Genomic DNA, 24899 nt, shown 5'->3' with positions numbered 1-24899 from the left:
TTGGCTGGGGAATCTCTTGGAACCTCCGACCAAAAGCTTGGAGGGAAGTTTCTATGTCTAGTACTGAGGCTATTGTTATTCTACAGTAACCCCTTATTTGAATTTTGAGAGGAGAAAACTGATCCAGAGAGGGCCAGGTCATCTGCTCTCCAGTCAGCTGCAGAAGCTGAGCACACGCCCACCGTGGCCTGAGCGCTGGATCACTGCGTCACTGCCTGTTTAATTGGTGTGGCTGGGATTATGGATTGAGAGGCCAGTTTGGATAGGAATTTGTAACCTTCTCTAATTTCTGAAAATCCTTCATCTTTTCCAGTTAAATTGATTCAGAACTCTCCAAATCTTCATGTTTTCCAACTAGAATGTGATTTCTTTTCAAATTGTGAGTCTCTCATGGCTGCGCTTGCTTCCTGCAAGAAACCCCGAGAGATTGAGTTTACTGGACAATGCTTTGAAACCATGCCATTTGGTAAGAATGATACAGTTTTTGACTTCAGGTGCTCCTGTGTACAAAGTCATTAAATACTCTAGAGTTCAAATGCAGCTGATGTCAGAGAAACCGTGACAGCACTGACTTCAGTGAGGCTTTCCCAGCAGTGATGTGATCTGTGTCTACAATGTAAACATACCCCGCGCCTAGTCATAGTAATTCAATCGGAATGTCATGTCACCTTCATCACTTTGAGATACTCTTATTTCAACAGTATTCCGCCATGTCGCAGGAAACGTATCTGATCTAACTCATTTTATTTTCCCTTTTCTAGTCACTATTTTGCCAAATTTTGTTTCTCTAAAGATATTGAATCTTAAACGTCAACAACTTCCAGAAAAGGAAGCATCAGAAAAGTCTGGGAAGTTTATAAAATAATGTTTCTTTATTCTTTATCTCTTTCTCCTCTCCTTCACCTCATCTATGGCCTCCTCCATTTCTCCCTCCCCTCCCCATTTCTCCAATCAGCCCACAACAAAGCAAGCTGTGAATGGCTGTCCCTTGACTATTGATTAGGGACACTGTTGCTGTGATAAACACCAGGAGCAAAAGCAGCTTGGGGGAGAAAGGGTTTGGTTCAGCTCACAACTCTCCAGGTCACACGCCATCACTGAGGAAAGTCAGGACAGAAACTGGAGGCAGGAAGTGAAGCCAAGGGCTGCTTCTGCCTGGCTTTTTCCTCATGGCTGGCTCACCCTGCTTCTTATAGCACCATGACCACCTGATCAAGGATGGTACTACACACAGTGAGCTGGGCCCTCCCACATCAATCATCAATCAAGAAAATGCACCCCAGGCTGGCCCACAAGACAATCTGGTGGAGGCGTTTTTATCATGTGGGGCTCCCTCTTCCAAACTGACTCTAGCTTGTGTCGAGCTGACATCAAACAGCCAAGGACAACATCCTTAGTGACTGGTTCCAGGACTACTGCTGCTGTCAACATTAGAAGAAGCTTAGCCAATGACATGAATCAATGATATAAAATGGTGTAGAGTTTGCATGTGACCCTGCATCGCCCACGTACTCCACACAATCTCTAGACTGTCTGCGATGCCTAATATGATATAAGTGCTATGTAAACAATATTGTGTGGCTCAAGGAATATGACAAGTGGGGAATGTCTGTATATATTCAGCAAGGACATAATTTTAAAAATATTTCAGGTCTGGTAAAATGGCTGAGAGCATTACAAAAGCTTGAAGCCAAGCTTGAAGCCCTGAAGGGCTTTGTCCTTTTATCCCTAGGACATGGATATTGGAAGGAGAGAACTCACTTAGGCATGTAGTCTTCTGACCTCCACACATAGTCTGTGAAATACAACATACATGTACACACCCACACACATGCATGTGCCCATATACAACTAATTAAATGTAATAAAAAATTCAATCTGTGATTAGTGGAATGTGATGATACAGAGGGTCAGCTATACCAGCCGTGCTGGTCCTTAGAAGGACACCATAGTGATGCTCAGTATCACCACAGATGCCATCGCTGTGGGTCCCACACATCCTCACACTTGATCTCGTTAAATGCAATGTTCTCAGACTCACTGAATTCTTAGGAGAGAGTTTGGCCATGATAGCACTGTGCCAATTCACCTGTCCCTCATCCACTGCAGATATGCTGTGTCCTTTTTGTTTCAATGGTTTTTGGAAAATAGATTAAAAACTCCTATTTAAGGTTACGAAAACATTATAGTATGACTCAGAATTAACAACATGATACTAAGTATAAGAAGAGTTTAAGTACTTTGACTAAAGAACTGGTAGTGGAAATAATGGGCTGTCATGGGAAACACTCCAAGAGGCTAAATAAAGACAGGAAGAGAATGCAGATGCAGGACACAGAGCTGGGCCTATACAATGTCTCTCAGACAGAAAGGGAGTCTGAGGTTCTTCTTGCTACTTTCTCTTCTGTTTCTGTAGAGACAACATGTGTGTGTGTGTGTGTGTGTGTGTGTGTGTGTGTGTGTGTGTGTGCATGCTCATGCTCACATGTCCCTGCGTCTGTGTTTTGTTGTGGGGACGGTGGATGCATAATTCAGTGTGCTCAAGTAGCAGGGACAGGATCAGGCACCAGGACGACTAGCGTGTATCACACAGTATTGTGCAATCAGACATGGAGAATAATGAGAGCCAGGTCTCCTCACTACTGAAGAAAGAATTTACAAGCACTGCAAGGGAGGGTGGGGCAGACAGAGGGCTCAGCTGGTACATATGTCATGTGAAGTCCACGGACCAAAGTTAGATCCCTGGGGCTCACGTGGTGGAAGGAGAGAAGCAGCTCCTGTAAGCTGTCCTTTGACCCCACAGTGCTCTGTGACACGTGGGTGCCCATCCACCAAACACAAACCTGACATAAGTAAATGAATATAAACAGAAAAGGGATGGGGAGGATGAGCTCCCCAGGGAAAGGCCACACCCCAGGGTGCACCAGACCAGTCAGGAGGAGGCAAATGTCCAGATTCCTGTGCCCAGTCTGAGAGCTGCCCCCATCTCATTCCCTCCTTTTTAAAGTTAATTATTAAATTTTAAAACATTTATTCTTGTTTTGTGTGCACGAATATTGCATGTGTGGATGTCTGTGCACCATATATGTGCCTGGTGGCCGCAGAAGGCAGAAGAGGGTTTTAGATCCACCGAATCCTGATGGCTGTCAGCCTCCATGTGGGTGCTGGGCATTAACTGTTCCTGAGACCTCTGCAAAGCAATAGGTGGTGTTACCAGCTGAGCCATCTCCTCTGTCCCATATATTCTCCCTTTGAAATAAATTAGTGTGTACAAATGTGACAAAGCAAACCAAAGAAGCTTTGCTTACAAGGCTCTGCCCATGCATCAGATTGGGAAGCAAAATAATGTCAGAAAGAGAAAGAAAGGCAAATCAGAAACCTTGGCGTGGACTCACAGTGTTTTGTCTGCATTATTGTGTGTGCTTGTGTGGATCCATGCTGTGACATGTGCGTGACAGTCAGAGAACAACATGTGGGAATCATTTTCTCTTCCCACCATGTAGACTCCTGGAATAAAACTCAGGTTGTCAGGCAGCCTGCAAATGCCTGTACCCACTGACCTGTTCCACCTGCTCGGACCCGTACACATGGAGAATTCTAAATACGCTTGCAGCCATCTGTATCTTCTGTTGGATGCACACGTGCTCCTCAGCGCTGTCAACTGAGAGACCGGAAAGCATGGTTGTACTAATGAACACAAGTGCTCCAATGTTCATTCTTTTTAAAGCTTTGGAACAGTTTTCTGAACATAGACCACGTACGATTTCTTTCAGTGGGGAGATATCTTAAGTAACACACTCAAGCATGATCATCTAGAAGCTGAGAGAGTTAGCAAATGCCTGTGATCCCAGCACTGGGAGGATGAGGCAGGAGAATGACGAGGAGTTCTAGCCATTCTGGACTACAGCCTGAGATTCTGTCTCAAGACTGCCAAGATACCCCAATCAACTGGCCCCATTTCATGTTACTATTTCATGTGCATACTAATATAACCACTGGCAGGTGATACACATTGAGATTGAAATTTTAGATCCTTCTTACTAGTTTGAATGGATGTGACAAGAAAAAGACCCATAGCTGACTTTTCATGACTGGCTAGATTGTGGTACTGCCAATGCATCTTGCTTTGCTTTCAGATCATCAAGGAGGCAAAACAAGGCTCAGTGTGTGTGTGTGTGTGTGTGTGTGTGTGTGTGTGTGTGTGTGTGTGTGTAGTGCCATGACATCCAGCATGCTAGACAAACCTGAGTCAACTGCCTAAATCTCTGGACTTGATTTCTAAATGTTACCTTTTCTAAAGGAACCAAGGATTGTGAAGAAATATTTTATTCCATAACTGGGATGGAAAAAAATCAAAGATTAATCTGGAATATTACTTCATGCCAGAAAGCCTTCTAATCAGTTTCTGTGAGGTCACAGAAGTAGAGACTCAGTGATCATGTGATCCACAGAGTATTCGCTAAGGAGAATTGGATGAGGGATGGAAGACTGTCAGAGTAGTGGACCATGCGTTAGTGAGGGGGGTGGATGTCCTCAGAGTGACGGCAGGAGGCAGATGGCAGGGGAGGGGGCTGAAGACACTGTGCAGCTAGGAGAGTGACCTGCAGTGGAGGCTGCAATTAAGAAGAGAGAGCAGAAGAGAGACAGCCTGGACTGTGCTGAGAGACAGGTTAGGGAGGATGGAGGAACCAGCTGTAGGGAGCGGCAGGGACAGCTGTGTGCTGACCCCTTCTCCTTTCCTGGAGAGGAAGTGACCAGGAGGGCGGGGCTCCTAGACTGCAGATGTCCAGGTCATAGCTGCTCGTGATGGGACAGCTGCTGAGGATGGCTGTGTGGTGTCTCCCACAGCCCAGGCTCTGGGTTCTCTCAGGGACCTGGAGGAACTGCTCCTTCCCACTGGGGACGGGATCCAGCAAGTGGCCGGATTGATTGTCCAGCAGTGTCTGCAGCTTCAGCGTCTCCGAGTTCTTGTCTTTCACCACACCTGGGATGACGACAGTGTGATGGAAATCGGTGAGTTTCCCTCCGGGAAAGGGTTTCCCTGTGTGGAAGCAGCGGCACCATTCTTCTCTGCCTTGCAGCCCCACCTATTCCTTTCCTGCCTAGCTATTGGCCATTCAGTTCGTTATTAGACCAATCAGGTGTTTTAAGCAGGCAAAGTAACACATCTTCAGAGTTAAACAAATAAAACATAAAAGATTGCAACACATCTTTGCATCAATAAGCAAATATTCCACAGAATAAATGAATGTAACACATCTTAAATTAATATCCCACAACACCAGAGTACGTTTATTTCAATGTGTGTCATTATTCCATTATTCAACCATGTCTGCACTCTGTGTATCCATTCAGTGGACACTTGAGTTGTTCCTAGCATTGGTTTCTGTGGATGCTTCTAAGAACATTGTCATACAATGTATGTGTTTAGTCATTTCTAGGGGTGGAATTTCTGAGTTACCTCACACAGATTGATTAAAACCACATTGTTGGCTAGATGTGTCACATGCCTGTAATTCAGCACTTGGGAGGCTCAAGAGTTCGAGGATTTCCTAGTTTAAGGCTGTGTTCCATGAGACGGTGAGCACAAACAAATGAGCAGAGGAGCCAACCTGTCCATGGTGCTGTATCCGTGTTCGCTCTCCCCAGAGTTTGCTTCACAGTAGGTGTTGTCCATCCCTTACAGTTAGACACTGATGATTCTCATGGGTGAGAAATCCAAAGCTTTGTTTGAGGAGTATCTTTCAGATTGGCCAGCACCTGAAAGAAAAAGACAGAAGAAAGGAAAAATGAAATTGTCACTCCTTTCTGAGACGGGTTTCAGAAATCCAGGCAGTCCCCGCCAAACCTAATGGAGGTTTGGCTGGTAGGCAATGCTCTAGAGGCTGGGAATTCTGGGAAGAAGAGCGCATTATCTTAAGCTGACCCTATCCTCCTAAGGGGTCTCCTAGCCAGGTCTCTTACCAGCCCCATATGATTAACCCTCAAAGGAGGAGGCTATGACATGGTTCCACCTGATGTAGATTCCATTCTTCATGCCATAATTAATCCCACAGGGTGTGTTTAAATCTCCAGCTATGGGACTGGAGATGTAGCTAGCTTAGCAGGACTCATTTAGATTGTGTGAGGTCCTGAGTTCAACCCCAGCTACCACAAAAAGTCAATCAATCAGTCAGTCAGTCAATCAATCATGCTCTTCCACCTTGTCTACCTTCCTTATAGTTCTAGTTTGTCTTTACATTTTTAAGCTGGGAGCATAGTCCTTGTAGGGTTAGTTGTCAGTCTCCTACTTTGTGGTATCCCAGTGCTCTGTACTTGTGGTGGGACAGCCTGCCTTACCCTCACTTCCTGTATATTAATAAGGGTCTAGTATCCTTTTATGTCTTTTACTTCCTTTTACTTTTCCCCTTCCTAGGCCTCACCATTCAAGGTATTTCTCTTGTACAGTTAGCTGGTTAGGTTTTAAGAATCCAGTCTATGCAGGAAGAAGTAGTGCATGAGTTCAGTCCCAGCACTGGAGAGGAAGGCGGATCTCTGTGTGTCCATGGCAGCCTGGTCTACACAGCGTGTTCTAGGCTACTCAGGGCCACAGAGTGAGACCCTGTCTCAAAACAAAACAAAATAATTTAGCCTGGAAGTGATTATGTCTGGAATCCCAGTACTGGGGAGGTTGAGGAAAGAGTTCAAGGTCAGCCTGGGCTGCAAGAGACCCTGTGTCCAAAATAGCAACAATAACTAGGCGGATGTGTGTGTGTGCACACGTGTGTGCACGTGTGTGCATGTGCACGTGTGTGTGCAGGACTTCTGACCTTTTCACAACAGTTACATTTTCTCTCCTGAAGATCTGCACAGATTTGAGTTCTCTAACTTCCCTCTGTTCAGTGTAAATTGTGATGAACTTTCACTCCTTTCCTGAATGTTAGGTTAAACTTTTCTAGCAATTGAGTCTCACATAGATTTGGGAATCTTAATCCCTGGTCCTCTCAAACCCAAGAGCAGATCCCTTTTCCTCTGGGAACCCAGCACTGGTTGCCTGACACACGTGGGAGGAACACAGTAAATATCTGTTAACCAAATATAAAACACTTTCTTTTGGAGCTGGGCATATGGCCCAGCAGTTAAGAGCGCCGGCTGCTCTTGTGGAGGACTTGGGTTTGAGTCTCAACACCCATGCAGCTGCTGCTCACAGCCACCTGTAACTCCAGCTCCAGGGATCTGTCACCCTCGTCTGACTTCTGTAGACAACAGGCATGTTCGTGGTGTCCTTAACATAGGGTGCAGGCAAAGCACCCATAAACATAAAATTAGAAATTTTTTTGTTTGTTTTTTCGAGACAAGTTTTCTCTGTGTAACTCCGGGTATCCTGGAACTTGCTCTATAGACCAGGCTGGTCTTGAACTCAGAGTTTCACATGCCTCTGCCTCCTGAGTGCTAGGATTAAAGGTGTGTGCCACCATATCCTGGCCTTAAAATAGAAATTTTTAAAAATGCATACCTTACTAAGACTTTGAAAAACATTTGTTTATTTATTTATTTACTGAGACAGAGAGAGAGAGAGAGACGGGGAGAATGTGCTGTGGCAGGTGTATAGAGGTCAGATTTCTTGGTTCTCTTCTACAGTGTGGAGTCCATGGATCAAACTCAGGTCATCAGTTTGCCCAGAAGGTGCTTTACCTGCTGATCATCTCACTGTGGCAACAGCGTCCATCTCTCGATAGATGGCTGACAGGTCACTCCTGGACAGTGTTTAAATTCCCAGCTAGGAGACAGCACTTACACACCATAGAATCAGATAAGTGCGCAGTGCAATATGGAGAATAAAGGAAACCAGGGGACAACAGGCCATGGATGGGGCGGCCCGAGCTTTCCTCTGGTCCTTCTGGAAGAGTCTTCATTCAGAGAGTGGGGATTAACTCCTGACTGCCAGAGAAGATCCCTATTCAGGACGCGCCGGAAACACTTTCTCAGGGCCTATGTCTTTAAATCAAGTTTCCACATGATTCTGGGTGAAATATTCCCTAACTTTCCCTTTAGGAGAAAGTGGGTAGCAGCGGGGCTAGATCTTCACTCCAGAGGCTTAGGTTCATGGTGACTGAGAACTCACCATGTGTCTGGCTCCATTTCCTTCAGAGCCCGTGCTCTCAGTAACCAGGGAGTCCCTCCTGGGCACTGGTGGAAGACATGGAAGAAGCCAGCGAGAGGTCAGCTTTTAGGATGTCATCAACCTTTCTCTGAAGAAAGGAAGACACTGTTGCCACTGTTTCTCAGTCCCCTATGCTGTAACCTGTTCCATAGCTGTGCCTTGCCCTGACATATGTCCTCTGTGAGACCAGAAGAGAAGTCCGCATTGCCCTGGCAGCCAAAGTTCTGTGCTCACCTTCCCGAGTTCTGCTTCCTTCAAACTGCTTATAGTTTGACCAGGTGGTTCCCTGCCAAACAAGCAGCTCTTAAGTGCTTTCTAAGGACAGTCTCTAAGACATCGTGTTCAGAATGTCCCACTTTCGTCGTCGTGGTGTGGGAGTGGTACCAATAACATGTCGCCATTATTGAAGTCCTTAGGATTTTGTTTTCATGAATGTTTTGTTTTCCAGCCAAGGGAGCAACCGGCGGAAGTTTCCAGAAACTTGAGAACTTAGATCTTTCAATGAATCACAAGATCACAGAGGAAGGGTACAGAAATTTCTTCCAAACCCTGGACAACCTGCCAAACTTGCAGGTACTGAACATTTGCAGGAGTATCCCAGAACGCATCCCAGTTCAGGCCGCCACTGTCAAGGCTCTGAGTCAGTGTGTGTCCCGACTGCCCAGCCTCACCAGGCTGGAGATGCTCAGTTGGCTCCTGGATGAAGAGGACCTGAGGGTGATCAATGCTGTGAAGGAAAGGCACCCTCAGTCCAAACGCTTGACTGTCCTCTGGAAATGGATAGTGCCCTTCTCTCCTGTCATCCAGAAGTGAGGGATGCAGCCAAAGATAACTGTCGGGTCTCAAAACTCAATTTTCTAAAACATTTCACTCTAGACAAGCATGGTGTACCCAGTACTTAAGAGACTGAGACAATAAGATCAAGAGGTTGAATCCAGCCTGGGTTGCTAGCAAGACCTAAGCAGAACCTAACTATTATATCCAAGACTACTCCTAAACTGCGTCAGGCTGGTAACTGAAAACCTACATACCCATCACTGAACTTAGGAGCTATGAAAGCAGACCTTGCCAGTCCTCCTGCCTAAAGACTAGAGCCTCACTCAAGTTCACACCGAGAATCCTTCATTGTCAAGGTCAACCAGAAGGGCGGGGAAAGGAACACTGATCTGTGTAAAAGTCACAACATGGACGGAGTATTTGATGGAGGTAAGAAATGGCCAGTGTAAGGATGAGTCAGTCCCACACACGATGAAGCACAAGTCGACTTTACCACAGGACGCAGACGACTCTTTCCAGAGATGCCCTTTGTCTTCACAGGGTTCTGTGCACTCACCAGCCTCGGTGGGGCCATGCTTGCTCACACCATCTCTCATCCATGGCCAACGTGAGGAAGACATTGGACTTAGAGAAAACTGATTTTGTTATAGAGGATTTGGGGAGTTACATAGATCATGATAGCTTTTTAATTTTGTTGAGAATCTACTCTGCTTTATGTGATTTAATTTTGTAAGGATTTCTGGATATATTAACTTGATTGTGGTAATTGTCATTTCATAATTGTCATTGCTCTAGAGGTGGTGGGGCCTGGGAGAATGGAACCAATAAATGAGGTGAACTAAGGTCTCTTACACTAGCCAGCTTTATTCAGAGCAGCAGACAGTTTATACTCTGAGGACGAAGAGGTCACCTAAGTAAAGTTCTCTTGAGTTCAGGCTGTGTACAATTACAAGGACAAGCCACACGTGGCAAAAACATGGTTTTCTATAGAGCAGCAATTCTCAACCTGTGGGTCAAGACCCTTTGTGGGTCAAACGACCCTTTCACAGTGGTTGCCTAAGACCATGGGAAAACACAGATATTTATATCATGATTCATAACAGTAGCAAAACTAGTTACGAAGTAGTAACGAAAATAGTTTAATGGTTGGGGCACAACATGAAGAACCGTGTTAAAGGACTGCAACATTAGGAAGACTGAGGACCACTCTAAAGAGGCAATATGAAGGATGGTTTAAGCATTTAATTGAAAAACAACGCAAACAATAATGAGTGATCTGAAGTAAACTCACTCCTACCTGCTACACCTGGGAGGAGCATGAAAACACATTCCCAAAACAATTCCATGTTTTGAAGAAACTGAGGTCATGAGACTCGTGTTTTCTTGGAATATTCTCGTACTGCATATAATCTATTGACAAGTCCTGGCAATTCCACTTGCAAAATACAGTGGATTTCTGTGAAAAAGCTGCGGCTTATTTTCGCCATGCAACCAGAGCGCCCCCTGGAGGTCGGATCACGCTTTACCTCACTATTCTCCCCTGGACTCCCAGCTAAAGGAAAATGTCAATCTCAGTGGTCTTGGCTCTTGCTCATCCTGAGCTCCTTAATCTTTGCTTCCTCTCACTCTGGCTACTGGCCTCTTTGCTTGTTCTTGAATATTCCACACACATTATTATGAAAAGGCCTCACCTTCTCCTCGGATGTTCTCTTATGCCATGATTTGGAATTGGTGTAAATATTTCTCAAATATTCATGAATTAAAATGTAATCCCCAATGTGAGCTACTAGGAATGGGAATTTAATCTACTGTGATTATAGCTGAGGCCTCTGGAGGGTATTTAAAATAAAGTCATCAAGATGAAGTTCTCACTAAATCTTGGTGGTTTCCTGAGGCCAAGTGTGAACACACACACACACACACACCACACACACATATACACAAAGTACACACAAATCATGCTTGTTGCCACTATCAATATTATGCCTGATTCAAGCTCAGCACACTAGACAAATTCATCAGCCCTGAACCTCCAGAACTATGAGCCAAAATTAATCTTCTTTTTTGGGGCGGGGCCAGGGGGAGGGGTTCAAGACAGGGTTTCTATGTGTTGTTTTGGAGCTTGTCCTGGAACTAACTCTTGTAGAGCAGGCTGGCCTCAAACTCAGAGATCCACCTGCCTCTGCCTCCCAAGTGCTGGGATTAAAGGCGTTGCACCACCACCCTAACCAACCCAATAGGCTATTTCCATTTTGTGTGATTAGAGTGCATGTGTACATGTGAGTATGGATATGCCCATATCCACACTTGGTGTCTTTTGCTGTCTGCGTTATTCCCTTGAGAACCTGTACTAGGAGGTTTGAGGCTAGGCTAGTGGTCAGCAGACCAGTGGTCCTCTTGCTGTCCCTTTCCCCTGCCCCTTCCCCAGGGAGCCGTCTCCGCTGCCACATTTTCTCTAGTTCAGCCTTCTTCTCTGTTGTTATTGTATTAGACATGGTCTCTATATGTTGGCCAGGCTGGTCTTTACTGCTGAATCCTACTACCTCAGTTTCTCAAGTAGCTTGGACTACATCATATGCCAACATAGAATGTATCCTAGTTTCACCAAGAGCAATTCCCAGCATTTAAAAAAAGGTGAGCATTCACCTTCCTGGACCTGGAGGGAGGGGTGAGGAACTGGGACTTCCCACAGGGCAGTGACTGTGCTTGGGATTGGAGCGGGAGGAGAGGGAGTGGGGGGAGCAGGAGGGTATTGGGAGGGGAGGAAGTGGAAATTCTTATAAATAAGGAAAAAATAAATAAATAAAAAATAAAAAAGGTGAGCATTTGCCGGAATGAATAACCTCAGTTCAAATAAATGTGTTGATTACTAAAGGGAAATAAAACTAATGTTCATGTCTAATATCTGGTTAGAAGTTAACTGGATATATTAATAATTAAATTTAACCTGAAAATTAATCAATGAAGTACCAAATCTATAACAGCCAATAGTCGTGAAAGGTAATAATCCCTTCTAAAAGCTCACATACTTTGTAAAGCTACTTACTAGGTACTGACTGTTCATTAATTTAATAATACTTACTTGACAGCTAATATAATAGGCACATAGGGAGCTTATTAACTTTGTCTATCAAGCCAAAACTTATTCTGTTTCTACGGTAGCGGAGATGAAACCCTGGGCCTTGTACAAGTTCTACTATGGGCTCCATCTGAATACAGTGGACATTTTCCTCCAGAGGTGACTGATCCAGGGAGAAGCCCAAGTGCATGACACCAGTCCTCACCACCAGAATCTAATGAAGGTGCACACGGAACTGCATCGCCATGGGGAGAGTGGCGGGCAAGCTAGGCAGTATACACAAAGAGGTAAGGGACATCAGGGCAGACAGGGAGACTAGGAAGACAGACAGGAGAAGGTGCAAAGAGAACAAAACACTTCTAAAAGACAACACAGTTAGGTGGTGGTGCCTGCCTGTGACGTCAGCATTTGGGAGGCTGAGTCAAGAGAACTGTAAATTACAGGAAAGCTGGGTTGCAAAACCAGATTGTTTCAAAAAAGTAAGGAACAGGGCTGGCGAGATGGCTCAACAGGTAAAGGTGCCTGCCACCTGACAACCTGAATTCAACCCCGAGAACCTATATAGCAGAAAAAGAGAAGGCTTCACAGGTTGTTCTCTGACCTCCAGATCTGAGCCACGAAAGACACACACATACAAACCAGAAGACACCTTGGTTACTGGCTGGCCAGTGGAGCCCGCGTGACAGGAGCTAGCTTTTGTTCCCCAACCTTCATCAATCTGGCCTACAAATTACCCTTTACCCAGGTAATAAGTCTGAGTAGTTTTCTTTTTGTATCTTTACATAAACTCAACTTCACTGTATATATCCCAAAGGAAAATATGTATAGAGTCAAGAGTTCAAAAAAGAACTTTTATTTATTTGTAAAGGCATTAATAAAAATCTTGACACACTAAGAAAGTCACAATTCTACGTTGTGCTCAGTCACAGCTTTGGCAGACTGACTTCCAGGCGCTCCATTTCCACCGCTGGGATCCTCAGGTGTGCTCCTATAAACACACTCCACTGGCGAGTGAGGCAGAGCCCAGACTGGGAAAACACTGGTGAGGACACCACTCAGCCGAGAGTCCGCGAGGTGACAGACTTCTGTTCACACCGACCAGGGACACCAACACACCATCTCCTTGGGAGAGAGCTGAACCTGAATTCGAAAGAAAAAAGTCTAGGCAGTCATACATAAACAAAGGAACAAAGTGCGTGTGTGTGTGTGTGTGTGTGTGTGTGTGTGTGTGTGTATGAGGGTGGAGGTCAGAGACACTAGTGCATGTGTGTGCGCGTGTATATGAGGGTGGAGGTCAGAGACACTAGTGAATGTGTGTGTGTGTGTGTGTGTGTGTGTGTGTGTGTGAGGGTGGAGGTCAGAGACAGTAGTGGAATTGGTTCTCCTTCCAGCCTGGGGACTGAACTCAGCTCATCAGACCTGTGTCCTCTGAAGCATCTTGTCAACCCCTATATCATATTTTTATATAGAATGCAAAGAATAAAGATATGCAATAGTAACTTAAAAATTAAGGAATACTAGTATTTGATCTGTCCTGTTAGAATTTAAAACATACTCCAAATCAGATCATGTGTTAATAATTTCATTAAAAAAATGGTGACTCAACAGTGCAGTGAGCATTTCAATATAGTAAAACTAGAAATTAGTCACGTGGAATTATAATTTTAAATATCTCTAGAATTAAAAATAAACTAAAACTATTAGAGCCTCTAGAAAGTTACAATAAGAACTCGACATAAACAGCTACCAGTCATGCAGTGGTGGTGCACGCCTTTAATCCTCGCACTCGGGGTAGAGGGGGAGAGGCAACGCTGTCAGTTCAACAAGGTCAGTTCTAAAGACCTAGTTCCAGGACCGACTCCAAAGCTACAGCAAAACCTCGCCTCGAAAACCAATAAACAAACAAACAGCTTGTATTCCAGAGCCACGCCTGTCTGTTTCCTGCCATGGTAATCATAGACTAACCCTCTAAAATGGTAACCAAGCCCCCAGTTAAATGTTTTTGTTTATAAGAATTGCCTTGGTCATGCTGTCTCTTCACAGCAACAGAACAGTATTTAAGACAATAGCAAATGCAGTATATTGTACATTGCATATTTATCAAAGTGTGTGTAAGGGAGGTGCGTCCTGGAGAGATGGCTCAGTGGTTAAAGCACTCACTGCTCTTGTTAGAAGAATCAAACAACTTACAACCACTTATATATAACTCTAGTTTCATGGGATCCAATGCAATCATCTAGCCTTGAGGGCACCAGGCATGCACATGGTACATAAGCGTACATGTAGACAAAACCTCTACATAGACAAAAAAGCTTAATTTAAAAAGTACACGTGTGACTGGTGATATGGCTCAGTGGCAGAATATTTGCTTACTATGTGTGTGAAACCATGGGTTCAATCCCTAATGCCCCCTCCAAAACAACAACAACAAAAAAGCAAAAACAAAAAACAAAACATAACAAAACAAAACCCAAAAAACCCAAACGGCCAAGCCCAACTGGCCAATGACACTGCAATTACCCTCACACCCTACACCAGATTCTAAACTAGGTGTGATACTGTGTATCTATAGTCCCTGCACTACAGAGACTGAGGCCAGACAATATGGACTTGAAGGATCTTTTCTCATAAAAGCATGGCTTGCCCACATAACCAAAGCAACCAAATATTTGGTTGATAACACTCTGACACCATGAGAATTTCATGAAGTGGGAACAGTTCAATATTTAATCTAATTTTGACAGTGTTTCATGGGGCTGGAGAGAGGGCTCAGCAGTTAAGAGCACTTGCTATTTTTCTACACGACCCAAGTTCAGTTCCCAGCACCACGTCAACCAGCTGACAACTACATGTAACTCAAGTTCCGAGGAATCTAATACCCTCCTCTAGCCTCCATGCACCCACACATATTTGGCAGAAACACACACAGAGAGTTTTAAAAACTAAAATGTCTTCAGTATAGTTTTATATAAACTTTTTGACATTTTAACTTTTAAATGTTCAAAACACTCATTTCCCACATAATGAAAATTATGCAAAGATTAAGATTAGCTCTTACAATAATAACAGACTTACTGCTTAATTTGTATGTGAGCACTTCCCTTCTTTTTTATTTTGTCTGAAACCCTGTAAAAAGAGCAAATAAAAAGTTGAAAGCACAGGACATACCCTAGATAAATGTGTGAGTGAACATTTCAAGCCTAGTGTAATGGTAAGCACGGGGTGGGGGTACAGAGAAAGGAGGATCAGCAGTTCAGGACCGTCTTCAGTTACACAGGGAGTCTAAAGCCAGCCTCCTGGTGGGTGTAGTAACCCATGCCTTTAAACTCAGCACTCAGAAAACAAAGGCAGGGGATTTCTGTGAGTTCAAGACTGGTCCAGTCTCTCACTTAAAAAACAAAACAGAAAAAAAAAACAAAAAAACCCTTAAGCCCAACAAAGTGAAACACACCTGCCGATCCCAGTGTCCAGGGTCTTGACTTCAAGGCCACCCTGGGGGAGTGCAAGGCTAAACTATATAGTAAGACCCTGCCACAAAACACCATGAGAGTGGGAATATAGCTAGGTGTCAGAGCATTTGCCAAATGTGCAAGAAGGCACTTGGTTTGACCTCCAGCACTACATGAACAACCAAATGAACAGTCTGTTTCACAAGAGATGCTGTACTAATTTTATTTAATAGAATACCATCAGAAAATAAATTTATAGTATTCCCAATATGCTTTAACGGTGACTGAGCCAAGCCTGGCATGTTGGCACACACCTGTAACCCCAGCAACTGGAAGCTAAGGCAGGAGAACTGCTACAACTTGGAGGCCAGCCTAGGCTATATAATGATTCAGAAGCTTGGACTACGGAGTGGGACCCTGCAAAACAAACAAACAACCCCAAACAACAGAAACAAATCACAAAGTAAAACACTAAGCTGCAGTTAAGTTTTTCTTCCTTTATACCCGACTGCAATGACGTACATCTCACTCATTCACTAAAGCTGAGGTAATAGCACTTGTCTGCCGTGTGAAATGTCCTACAGTCTGCAACCCAGTCAGCAATTATTAAATACCAAAACTCACTAAATAGAAGGGCTAAAGTTCAAGAAAAAAATAAGTTCTCAAACATTTATTGTTTTCCCTGGTTAGACTGGCCCAAATGCCCTCCTCTGTTACGTAAATGCCATCTACATTTATCTTTATGTGCCCTAAATTCACATGCAAAGTCACGAGATGTACTGAAGAGTGATCTGTTTCCAATGACAACCACAGAGCCCATTTACGTTACTGCAATAACAACTCTCACTCATTCTTATTCTGCTTTGATTTCTACAAGAAAGACTGAAGAGGTGAGCATAGTCACTAACAGCAGAATGGATTAAACAGATCACTTTCCTATTTATATAATGCAAGGTAACATAGCTACAACTATACACAAGAATGCAGATTAATGTAGATTAATATAGATTACAAGAATGTAGATTACCAACAAAATGTTCAACCTCAAAGAATGGACAGGCTGGGATTCAGCTCAGTGGTAGGGTTTACCCAGCATGTACAAGGCCCGGGATGTGATGATCTCTAACACTCAGAAAATCCAGCCATGTGAGTCTATGTAAGAACCCATCCACAGCAGTACGAATACATCCAGGCATGGCAGCGCACACATGCAGGCCAGATCCTCAGGAGGCTAAGGACAGTATATGAACCCAGGAGTTCGAGGCCAGCCTGAGTGATACAATAAGCTTCAATCCCACAAGGAAAAACAAAAATTATCATCCTCAAAGCAGAAAAACTGAAATTGAAAACTACCTTAGGTGTCACTTAAATTCTAGCTTTCTGAGTGCTAGAATTGCAGAGTGCACTGCCATTAAAGAAGTTTGAAGTGAGCTAGGTGGTGTCAAATGCCTTTAATTCCAGATCTTGGGAGGCAAAAGGATCTCTGAGTTCAAGGCCAGCCTGGTCTACAAAGAGAGTTCCAGGACAGCCAGGGCTACATAGAGAAACCCTGCCTCAAAAAAAGGTTAAAAAACGAAACAAAAAATACCCCCCCCCGCCGCCGCACACAAAAACCAGAAGTTTGAAATCAACTCCAGCCATGCTCAGGAGGTGCTGGAAGAGGACTGTCAGTTCCGACACTCTAAGCAGTCCTACAGCTACAAAACTACCTTACCTTTCAGTCTCCACAAATGAAACTCATTGTAGTCACCCAGGATCTGGCTCTAGGTACAGAAGTCATACAACTGCAAAGAGCACACACATCAAGAAAGTCCCAGGCCATCCTTACCATGTAATAGCCGGTATGGTAGCCGCTCATGTACCAGGAGATCAGCATACTTCCCAGGGCGTCAGTGTCATCTAGACAGTCTGGAGATAAAGCAGGGGGTGGAGGAATTATCTAGAAATGGGAAAAAATCCAATTAGGAAAATATTGAAATACAGGAATTCATTTTATACAGAGATAATGGATATTAATTGCACCTATTTCTACACCATGAGATGACTTCTATTTAATTATCTTTTTAAATTCTAGCACTAGACACCAGCCATAATAGTAGTAAAAGATCAAGTTTAACAAAGATCAGAAACAGTTCACACAATAAATATGCTTAGATTATTTTTGTTCCATTATGAAGCTATGAATAGGAGACAAAATATAAGTACTTAGCTTTTCCACAAGTCATGGGCACACACATACACACACACACACACACACACACACACACACACACACACACACACACACACAAACACAGCACCACTACCACACACACCACATAGCATTTTCAAGGCCACTGCAAGGAACAATTTGAGGTAGAACATCTGCCCAAATCCCACCCAAATGCAGGGTGCTTAAGATATTAACTACTGTTAATATCTTAAAAAAAAAAAATTAAAACTCCATTAGGGCCAGTTGGTGTTTGGTGCATACCTTTACTTCTAGCACTAGAGAAGAGAGGCAGGCAGATCTCTGTGGGGTTCAAGGCCAGCCTGGTCTACAGAGCAAGTTCCAAGAGAGCCAGGGCTGCTATACAGAGAAACCATATCTCAGAAAACAAACAAACAAAAAAACGAAGGGAAAAAAACCTCCATTAGGAAAAACAAAAAAACAGAAAACACACACACCAACCAAAACTACCCACAAGCACAAAGCAACAACAAAAGAGATCTGCCATGAGAAATCACAGGGCCAGAAGCTAGCATCCAAGTACTCCAGGAGGTGCACGATCTCTTCCATATGGTGAGGAGGCACAGTCCTTTCTAACAGAAGGTACCACCTCAGAATGGATACCAACTACTGCAGGAAACACACAACAGAGCGTGGAGAGGAGGCTGGGAGACCACTGGGTCTGGGTAACAGAGGGGCCTTCAAAACTAAGATCTGAGGTTTAAGTTTTTACCTACTAGAATCTAACCTTGGGGGTAGCCTAAGGTAACATTAGGTTCCCTATGTTTTACAAAATTCCAAACTGTATATAAAAGCTGTTTAATCTAAACTCTTTTTTACTTACTGGTGGTCCTGAAGGGAACGGAGGCATCCAACACGGCGGCAAGAAGGGAGGAGGGGGCGGTGGTGGCGGTGGTGGGCCATTGAATCTTAGACCTGGCTATAAAGAATATTTCAAAGGAAGTTAATACTTTAAAGGAAAATTCCTTCCTTCACTGAAAGGAGGAGTATTAAAAAACAAAGTAATAAAAACAGGAAGTGAGAGATGGCACAGCAGTTAAAAGCACTTGTATCCACACGCACAAACCTACACACAGATAACGCACACACATACACAGAAGTAACTAAATGGTAGCCTCTACGTTTTTTCATTTCTTTTCTCTACACATTTAGTAAGTAAAATTACAGTAAAGATTTGTAACTGCCTAACAAATAAGAGACAATGTATTTACCAAGATATTTCATCTTAAGGTTATACCCTTCCCCACTATCACACAACAGTTCTGCAGTTATCCTATCACTGGGTCTACACAATGGTTCAGCAGAGAAAAGGTGCACACCACCAAGTCTGACAGCCTGAGTCTGATTCCCCAGGCCCTCCTGGAGGAGGAGAACCAACTCCCACAGGCTGTCCTCTAACCTCCGTACGCACACAGTACCCGCCAAAATGGGTAAATGTTCAAAAACAAAACAAGTTTTGGAGATTCTACTACTTATATAAACTAATTTAAAGTACACTGTAAGAAATACATTAAGAGATTTGATTATTTCAGATTAGAAAACTTAGAAAATCCTTTGTTGTTTCTTAAATTTTCTAAAACATAATTTATTTAGCTGTGCATGTGTGCAGGAGTGAGCATGTGCCATGATGCTCGTGTGGAACTTAGAGACAATCTATGTAACTTGTTTCTCTCCGGTGAGTTGAGCTCAGGTTAGCAGGCTTGCAGCAGATGTCATCACCCCCTGAACTGCCCTCTGTCCCTTGTTTTCATTTTAGGCTCTAGTTTTATTTTTTTTCTTTTCTTTTTTTTTTTTTTTTAAAAAAAAATCTGTGTCACTAGGTAGCCCAGACTAGTTCCTAATTCAGTAGTCCTCTCCTCCAGCCTCTCCAGGTAAGGGTTGACAGGTGTACTGCTATGCTCGTCTCTCAGAGAAAATCGTAAAGAAAAGTGTTAAACATATTTGATTTTTATAAATTATTATCTGGGGTAAGTGATGACAATCTGGCTGGTAGAGTACATATCACACAAGCAAGAAACCTGGGTGTGGGTCCCCAGCACCCGCACAGCAGAACCAAACAAGGCAGCACACATCAATAATCCCAGCACTGGGGAGGTAGAGGCAGAATCCCTAGGACTCTCTGGCCAGTCATTCTAGCTGAATCACCAAGCCCCAAGTCCACTGACATACTCTGTCCCAGAAAACAGGGTGGAGAGGGATTGAGAACGATACTCAGTGTAGAGTTCTGGCTACCACATGCACAAGTACCCATATATAACAGGCACACATACAAACACTTACACATACACACATGAATTATCTAAATATCATACTCTCTGAGGAAAAATATAACCGTTTAGTACAAAAGAACCAGCTAGTTAAGGTTCTAGCCATAACCTAGCCTACAATAAAATTCTTTTTAAAGTTGACTTCTACTACTTACAACCAAAGAGCCATAAGAAGAGTGTTTCCATTTTAACACTGTAATATGAACTGGGACAAACTAGGTGTGGTGGATGATACACGCCTGTAATCCCACAGCATTTAGCAGGTGGAGGCGCAAGGCTCTGACATTTAAGGTCATCTTCAGCTATGAGAGACCAGGTCTCAAAACAACAACAACAAAAAACAAACAAACAAACAAAAAACCTTAAAAAACAAAATGAGAGCAAACAACAATAAAAACTGGGAGCTACTAGAGATCATACCCATTTTATATAAGAATCCTATAGGACTCTTTTCCCCCCACATACCTAATACAGGTGACACAGGGAACAATATTGACTAGACGAACAACAGAGCAGTCATTTTCTAACTTAGGAAATACACTAGGGCTGGTGAGATGGCTCAGGAACAAAAAAAGGTGCTTGATGCCAAGCCTGGTGACCCCAGTTTTATCCCGGGGACCAACATGGTGGAAGGTGAAGAGCCTATTCCTGCAAACTGACTTCTGACTTCCACAGTAGCACGTATGCAAACATCCCGCGCAAACGCACACATGTGCATGCACAAACACACACATCATAAATGTAATTAAAAGCATTTTTAGAAAGGAAAGTACCCTAGTTAGCAGTCTGGAGACACTTTACTCCCAACTCTTTACTTCACTATTATCTTTCCTTTTTTTATTTATAGATTCTGGCCTGAAAAAAGCAGAGTTTCATAGGAAAGCTATAAATTACTTAATGGAAGAGTTAGTGTTTCAACATGAATGGTTACCTTTCCTGGTCCCAGTCCTGACCCTGGCATTGGGGGTGGTGGCGGGAGAAACGAGGTCCACGGCGCAGCTTTGGACTTGCTCTGTGGTTTACTTCTGAGGGATCTGGAGGAGTTTTCACTGTCATCTGTTGAAGCTGGACTTTCATTCTTTAAAAAGAAGAAACATTTTTGTTATGCAGAGGCAGAGCACTTGCCTAGCATGTGCATGGCCCTGGTGCTTCTTTCTTAGCAAAGACAATGAACAGAGAACAAGGGAGGATGAGAATGTTGCCTAACGCCTTAGTGGGTCAAAATGAGAACTGATTATAAAGCTCTTTCCTTATCCAGTCTCTGTTTCAGGATCTTACCTCCTGAGTGCTCTGTCCTGTATTATTAGCTACTTCACAGGTTGGGGAAAGGAGATCAGACAAGTTTTGTTCCTCTCTGTTTCCATATCCAGTATAAACCACAACACAGGTTTCTCTCTTAAAATCAATGGAAGAAATGGTAGCTGGATAAATGCAGCCGTCTTCTGACCAAATGGCAGAACATTTGTCGCCAACTTTCCACTACAAAAGAAATGAAAGATGCAGACATCTACATGTTACTTCTTTTGACAAGAACAAACCATAATCCAGCTTTCCAGCTGTAATTCCAACTCTCCCATCTACTTAATTACGGTCCCTACTCAGTCCCCTGCATCTTCTCTTCCCAGTATGATGAATGGCTGTAATGTACTTCACCACCTAATTTGTCATGAAGAACAAAACAGACCAAAAGTGTATGACACACCCAACACTCTGGACAGAGAAAAGCAGGAGCTCATCTAACGTCAACACCCTTCCTCTGTGGTAAAAATGAACTGACTAATGACGCATCAAAATATTTATTCTAAAAAAAAAAACCCAAAAGCTAAAACAAACAAACAGTAGCACCTCATCTGCAGGGCTTTGCTCTGACAGTGTGGGTTTGATGCTGAGACACCCAAGGCTGGGTGTGCACAAGCTGCTCTACTGCTGGACTATACTCCCACCTCAGACCCTGCTTTTACATTAGCAGACCTAGTTACCCCAAACTTTTGTTTTCCCATTATAGTTTTTGGACAGTTGAACTGTGGGGGGAGGGGGAGCTAGAGTTACTAATCAACTACACAGCATATACCCAGAACACCCAGAACCACAGGAGAAAAATATATCCATGCATACATGTGTATGCGTGTGTCTGCGTGTGTGATCTCGCCATCTCGATCACCTTAAGAAAGCATTACTGCTGACTCTGCCTATAGCTCTCACTCACTCTAAATAGCGCCATCAACGCTTTCCCTCAGGTTGAGCAAGACCCTGTTTAAATAAAGGACCCTGTTTAAATAAACACACAACCTGTTTCAAGGGAGCTGTGGCATTCTTCTTTTGGTTTTTATTCTTCTTAGTGGGTTTTCTTCTAGCTGTGACTTTTGGCTTATCTGAAGTTTCACAAATGTCGCCATTCTTCAGCGCATGCTATGGAAACAGTAACAGAAATAAAAGCACATGTCATGGAGGGACATGTGGTTAGAAAGTCACCATTTCCTAACACAACCGTTACACTCTAAGACGGTCTCATAGTCCCGTCACCTAAGAAAGCCCCAAGTTACTCAGGTCCCTCACCCCACACACACAAAATATATGAAATGAGAAAATGAAGAAGAGTGATTAAACATTTCATACCTTAAAGGAAGCCACGGCTTTATCATAAGCTTTTATCAATGCTGTATCATCCCAAATATCAGAATCATCACTCTGAAGTGAAAAAGAATACAAATAATTTATGGACAGTTAAGATTTAATTAATATATAGTAGGAGCCAGGCAGTGATGACACACACCTTTAATCCCAGCACTTGGGAGGCAGAGGCAGGCAGATCTCTGAGTTCAAGGCCAGCCTGGTTTACAAGAGCTAGTTCCAGGACAGGCTCCAATGCCACAGAAAAGCCCTGTCTCGAAAAACATATATATATATATATATATATATATATATATATATATATATATACACACACACATACACACACACACATATATATATATGAATGAAAGTACTGGGGGATGTAGTTCAAGGCCCCCAGTTCAACCCCTAGCACTACTTGTAATAGCATATGCTTATAATCCAGACATTCAAAAGGTAGAGGCAGCAGGATTGACTAGCCTAGGCTACATAGTGAATTTCCAAGACAGCATAGACTACAACATAAGACCCAGTCTCAAAAAATACCAAAAATGTTGCCAGGTGGCAGTGGTAGCGCACGCCTTTAATGAGAGGCAGAGGCAGGAGGATCTTTGTGAGTTCAAGACCAGCCTGGTCTACAAGAGCTAGTTCCAGGACAGGCTCCAAAGCTACAGAGAAAACCTGTCTCGAAAACAAGCAAACAAAAACAAAACAAAAAACAAACAATAAAAAAAAAGAAAAGAAAGGAACCAGACCACCCGGGTGTACACTGAGGCCAAAAGTCAAAGTTTTCATTTAGGAAATGAATTGCTGGGCTGTCCCCAAGAGAAGGGAATGACGATGCAGCACTGCCGAGTGCTGCCTTGAATTCTCTTCTCCCACCCTACACTGCAGGCAGAAATCACACTTAACATATGAAGACTGAGCTCCTAACATTTTAAACTTTTTTAGATGAAGCGTGTTCTATTTCCCAGGCTAGCCTCAACCTCACAATCCTGCCTCGGCCTCTCAAGTAGCTTGGACTGGTCCACAGGAATGGTCCATCAACCTGGCTCTGATTTAACCCTCATACTTAAAAGTGTTTATTTTACTCTCACAGAGTCCCTCTATAGTTTAGGCTGGCCTTGAGTTCACTCTGTAGGTAAGGCTGATCCTGAACTCCTGACCCTGCTGCCTCCATCTCCCAGGGCTTGTGACTATAACATGCACCACGAAGCCTGGCTCTGATCTTCTGTCTCACCCACTTGAAACACTAGAAGCCTCTCTCGTCCTCCCCGCATCAATGCATTGCAGTAGGTAGCAACTTTTCAGCTACGCAGGGCACTTCAGTTACCCTTCTCTCTCAAATTCTCTTATCGACAGTTACCTGCGAAACTAGGTCCTGTTAGCGACAAGACTGTATCTAGTCTAAACTTACGCTAACATCTGGATGGTGATCTAAATTTGGAACATTTCAATGACTCCTAACTGGTTTCATTGCTTCCGCCAGCCTGTCCCTGTTTCCGCACATCCCTCACAGGCTCCCAGGACCAAAGCGTGGCTCAGAGCCACTCTGGAGCCCGAGCCGCACCGGAAGCCTCCTGCGGAGGGGGTAGCAGCAAGGGGCCCGAGCGCGCACCGGCTCGGTCCCAGCCGGCACTCCGAGCTCGTTCGCCGCTAGCGCCGGGGTGCGCCACCACCCGCGACCTCACCTGGCCGGTGCCACGCCGGAAGAGCACCGAGTCTTCCTGTTCCGAGACCGCGCCGCCGCTGCCCATCGCCATGGCGAGCTACCACGGACGCTGCCGGCTCGCCCACTGACGACTTCCGTCGCAAGGGGCTTCTGGGACCGGAAGTGCACGGTGGCCGGGAGGCAGCGAGAGATGCTCCGCACGTTTTAGGTAAATGGCTGATGCGCCCCCACTTACTCCTGTTACAGCTCTTTCCTCTTTCTCTCTTTCCCTTTCTTCTAGCTCTTTTTCTTCTTCTCCCCCTCTTATCTTCTTCCAACTTATTTTTTTCCTCCACCCCTCCTCCTCCTTTTTCGTGTTTCAAGTCAGAGTCCCACACCTGTAGCTCAGCCTCGCCACATAGCCCATGCTGAGCCGGCCGGTGGTGGAGCACGCCTTTAATCTCAGCCCTTGGGCGGCAGAAGCAGGTGGATCTCTGGGAGTTCGAGGCCAGCCTGGTTTACAGAGTGAGTTCCAGGAAAGGTTCCAAAGTTACACAGGGAAACCCTGCCTCGAAAAACCAAAATAAATAAATGAATAAATATAGCCTATGCTGGTCTTTACTACCTCAGCTTCCCGAGTTTGCGGATTACAGGTTCTGTCAAATTTGTTTTCCTTTTTAAACAATACCT

At 44.0% G+C, this 24899-nt stretch overlaps 2 protein-coding genes across 2 annotated transcripts; one reads left to right on the top strand and one right to left on the bottom strand.

The window, feature by feature from the left end:
- Positions 1-230: 230 nt before the first annotated feature.
- Positions 231-9762, top strand: LOC148119661 (baculoviral IAP repeat-containing protein 1f-like). The gene is made up of 3 exons (XM_087896826.1): positions 231-466; positions 4849-5013; positions 8592-9762. The coding sequence occupies exons 1-3, from the start codon at positions 391-393 to the stop codon at positions 8954-8956; spliced, it is 606 nt and encodes a 201-aa protein (XP_087752952.1). The 5' UTR covers positions 231-390; the 3' UTR covers positions 8957-9762.
- Positions 9763-12836: 3074 nt separating this feature from the next.
- On the bottom strand, positions 12837-24396 carry LOC125405191 (survival motor neuron protein). Its single transcript, XM_048441564.2, has 9 exons — positions 24250-24396; positions 22562-22633; positions 22235-22354; positions 21224-21424; positions 20877-21023; positions 18502-18597; positions 17277-17387; positions 15075-15125; positions 12837-13139 (listed from the first exon to the last, which is right to left on the bottom strand). Exons 1-8 carry the CDS (start codon positions 24319-24321, stop codon positions 15078-15080), a joined length of 867 nt encoding a protein of 288 aa, XP_048297521.2. The 5' UTR covers positions 24322-24396; the 3' UTR covers positions 12837-13139; positions 15075-15077.
- Positions 24397-24899: the final 503 nt, after the last annotated feature.

This window comes from Myodes glareolus, chromosome 15 (assembly GCF_982192425.1).
Source record: "Myodes glareolus chromosome 15, mMyoGla1.1, whole genome shotgun sequence".
Lineage (NCBI taxonomy): Eukaryota > Metazoa > Chordata > Mammalia > Rodentia > Cricetidae > Myodes > Myodes glareolus.
This window is presented reverse-complemented; position numbering and strand designations above follow the sequence as displayed.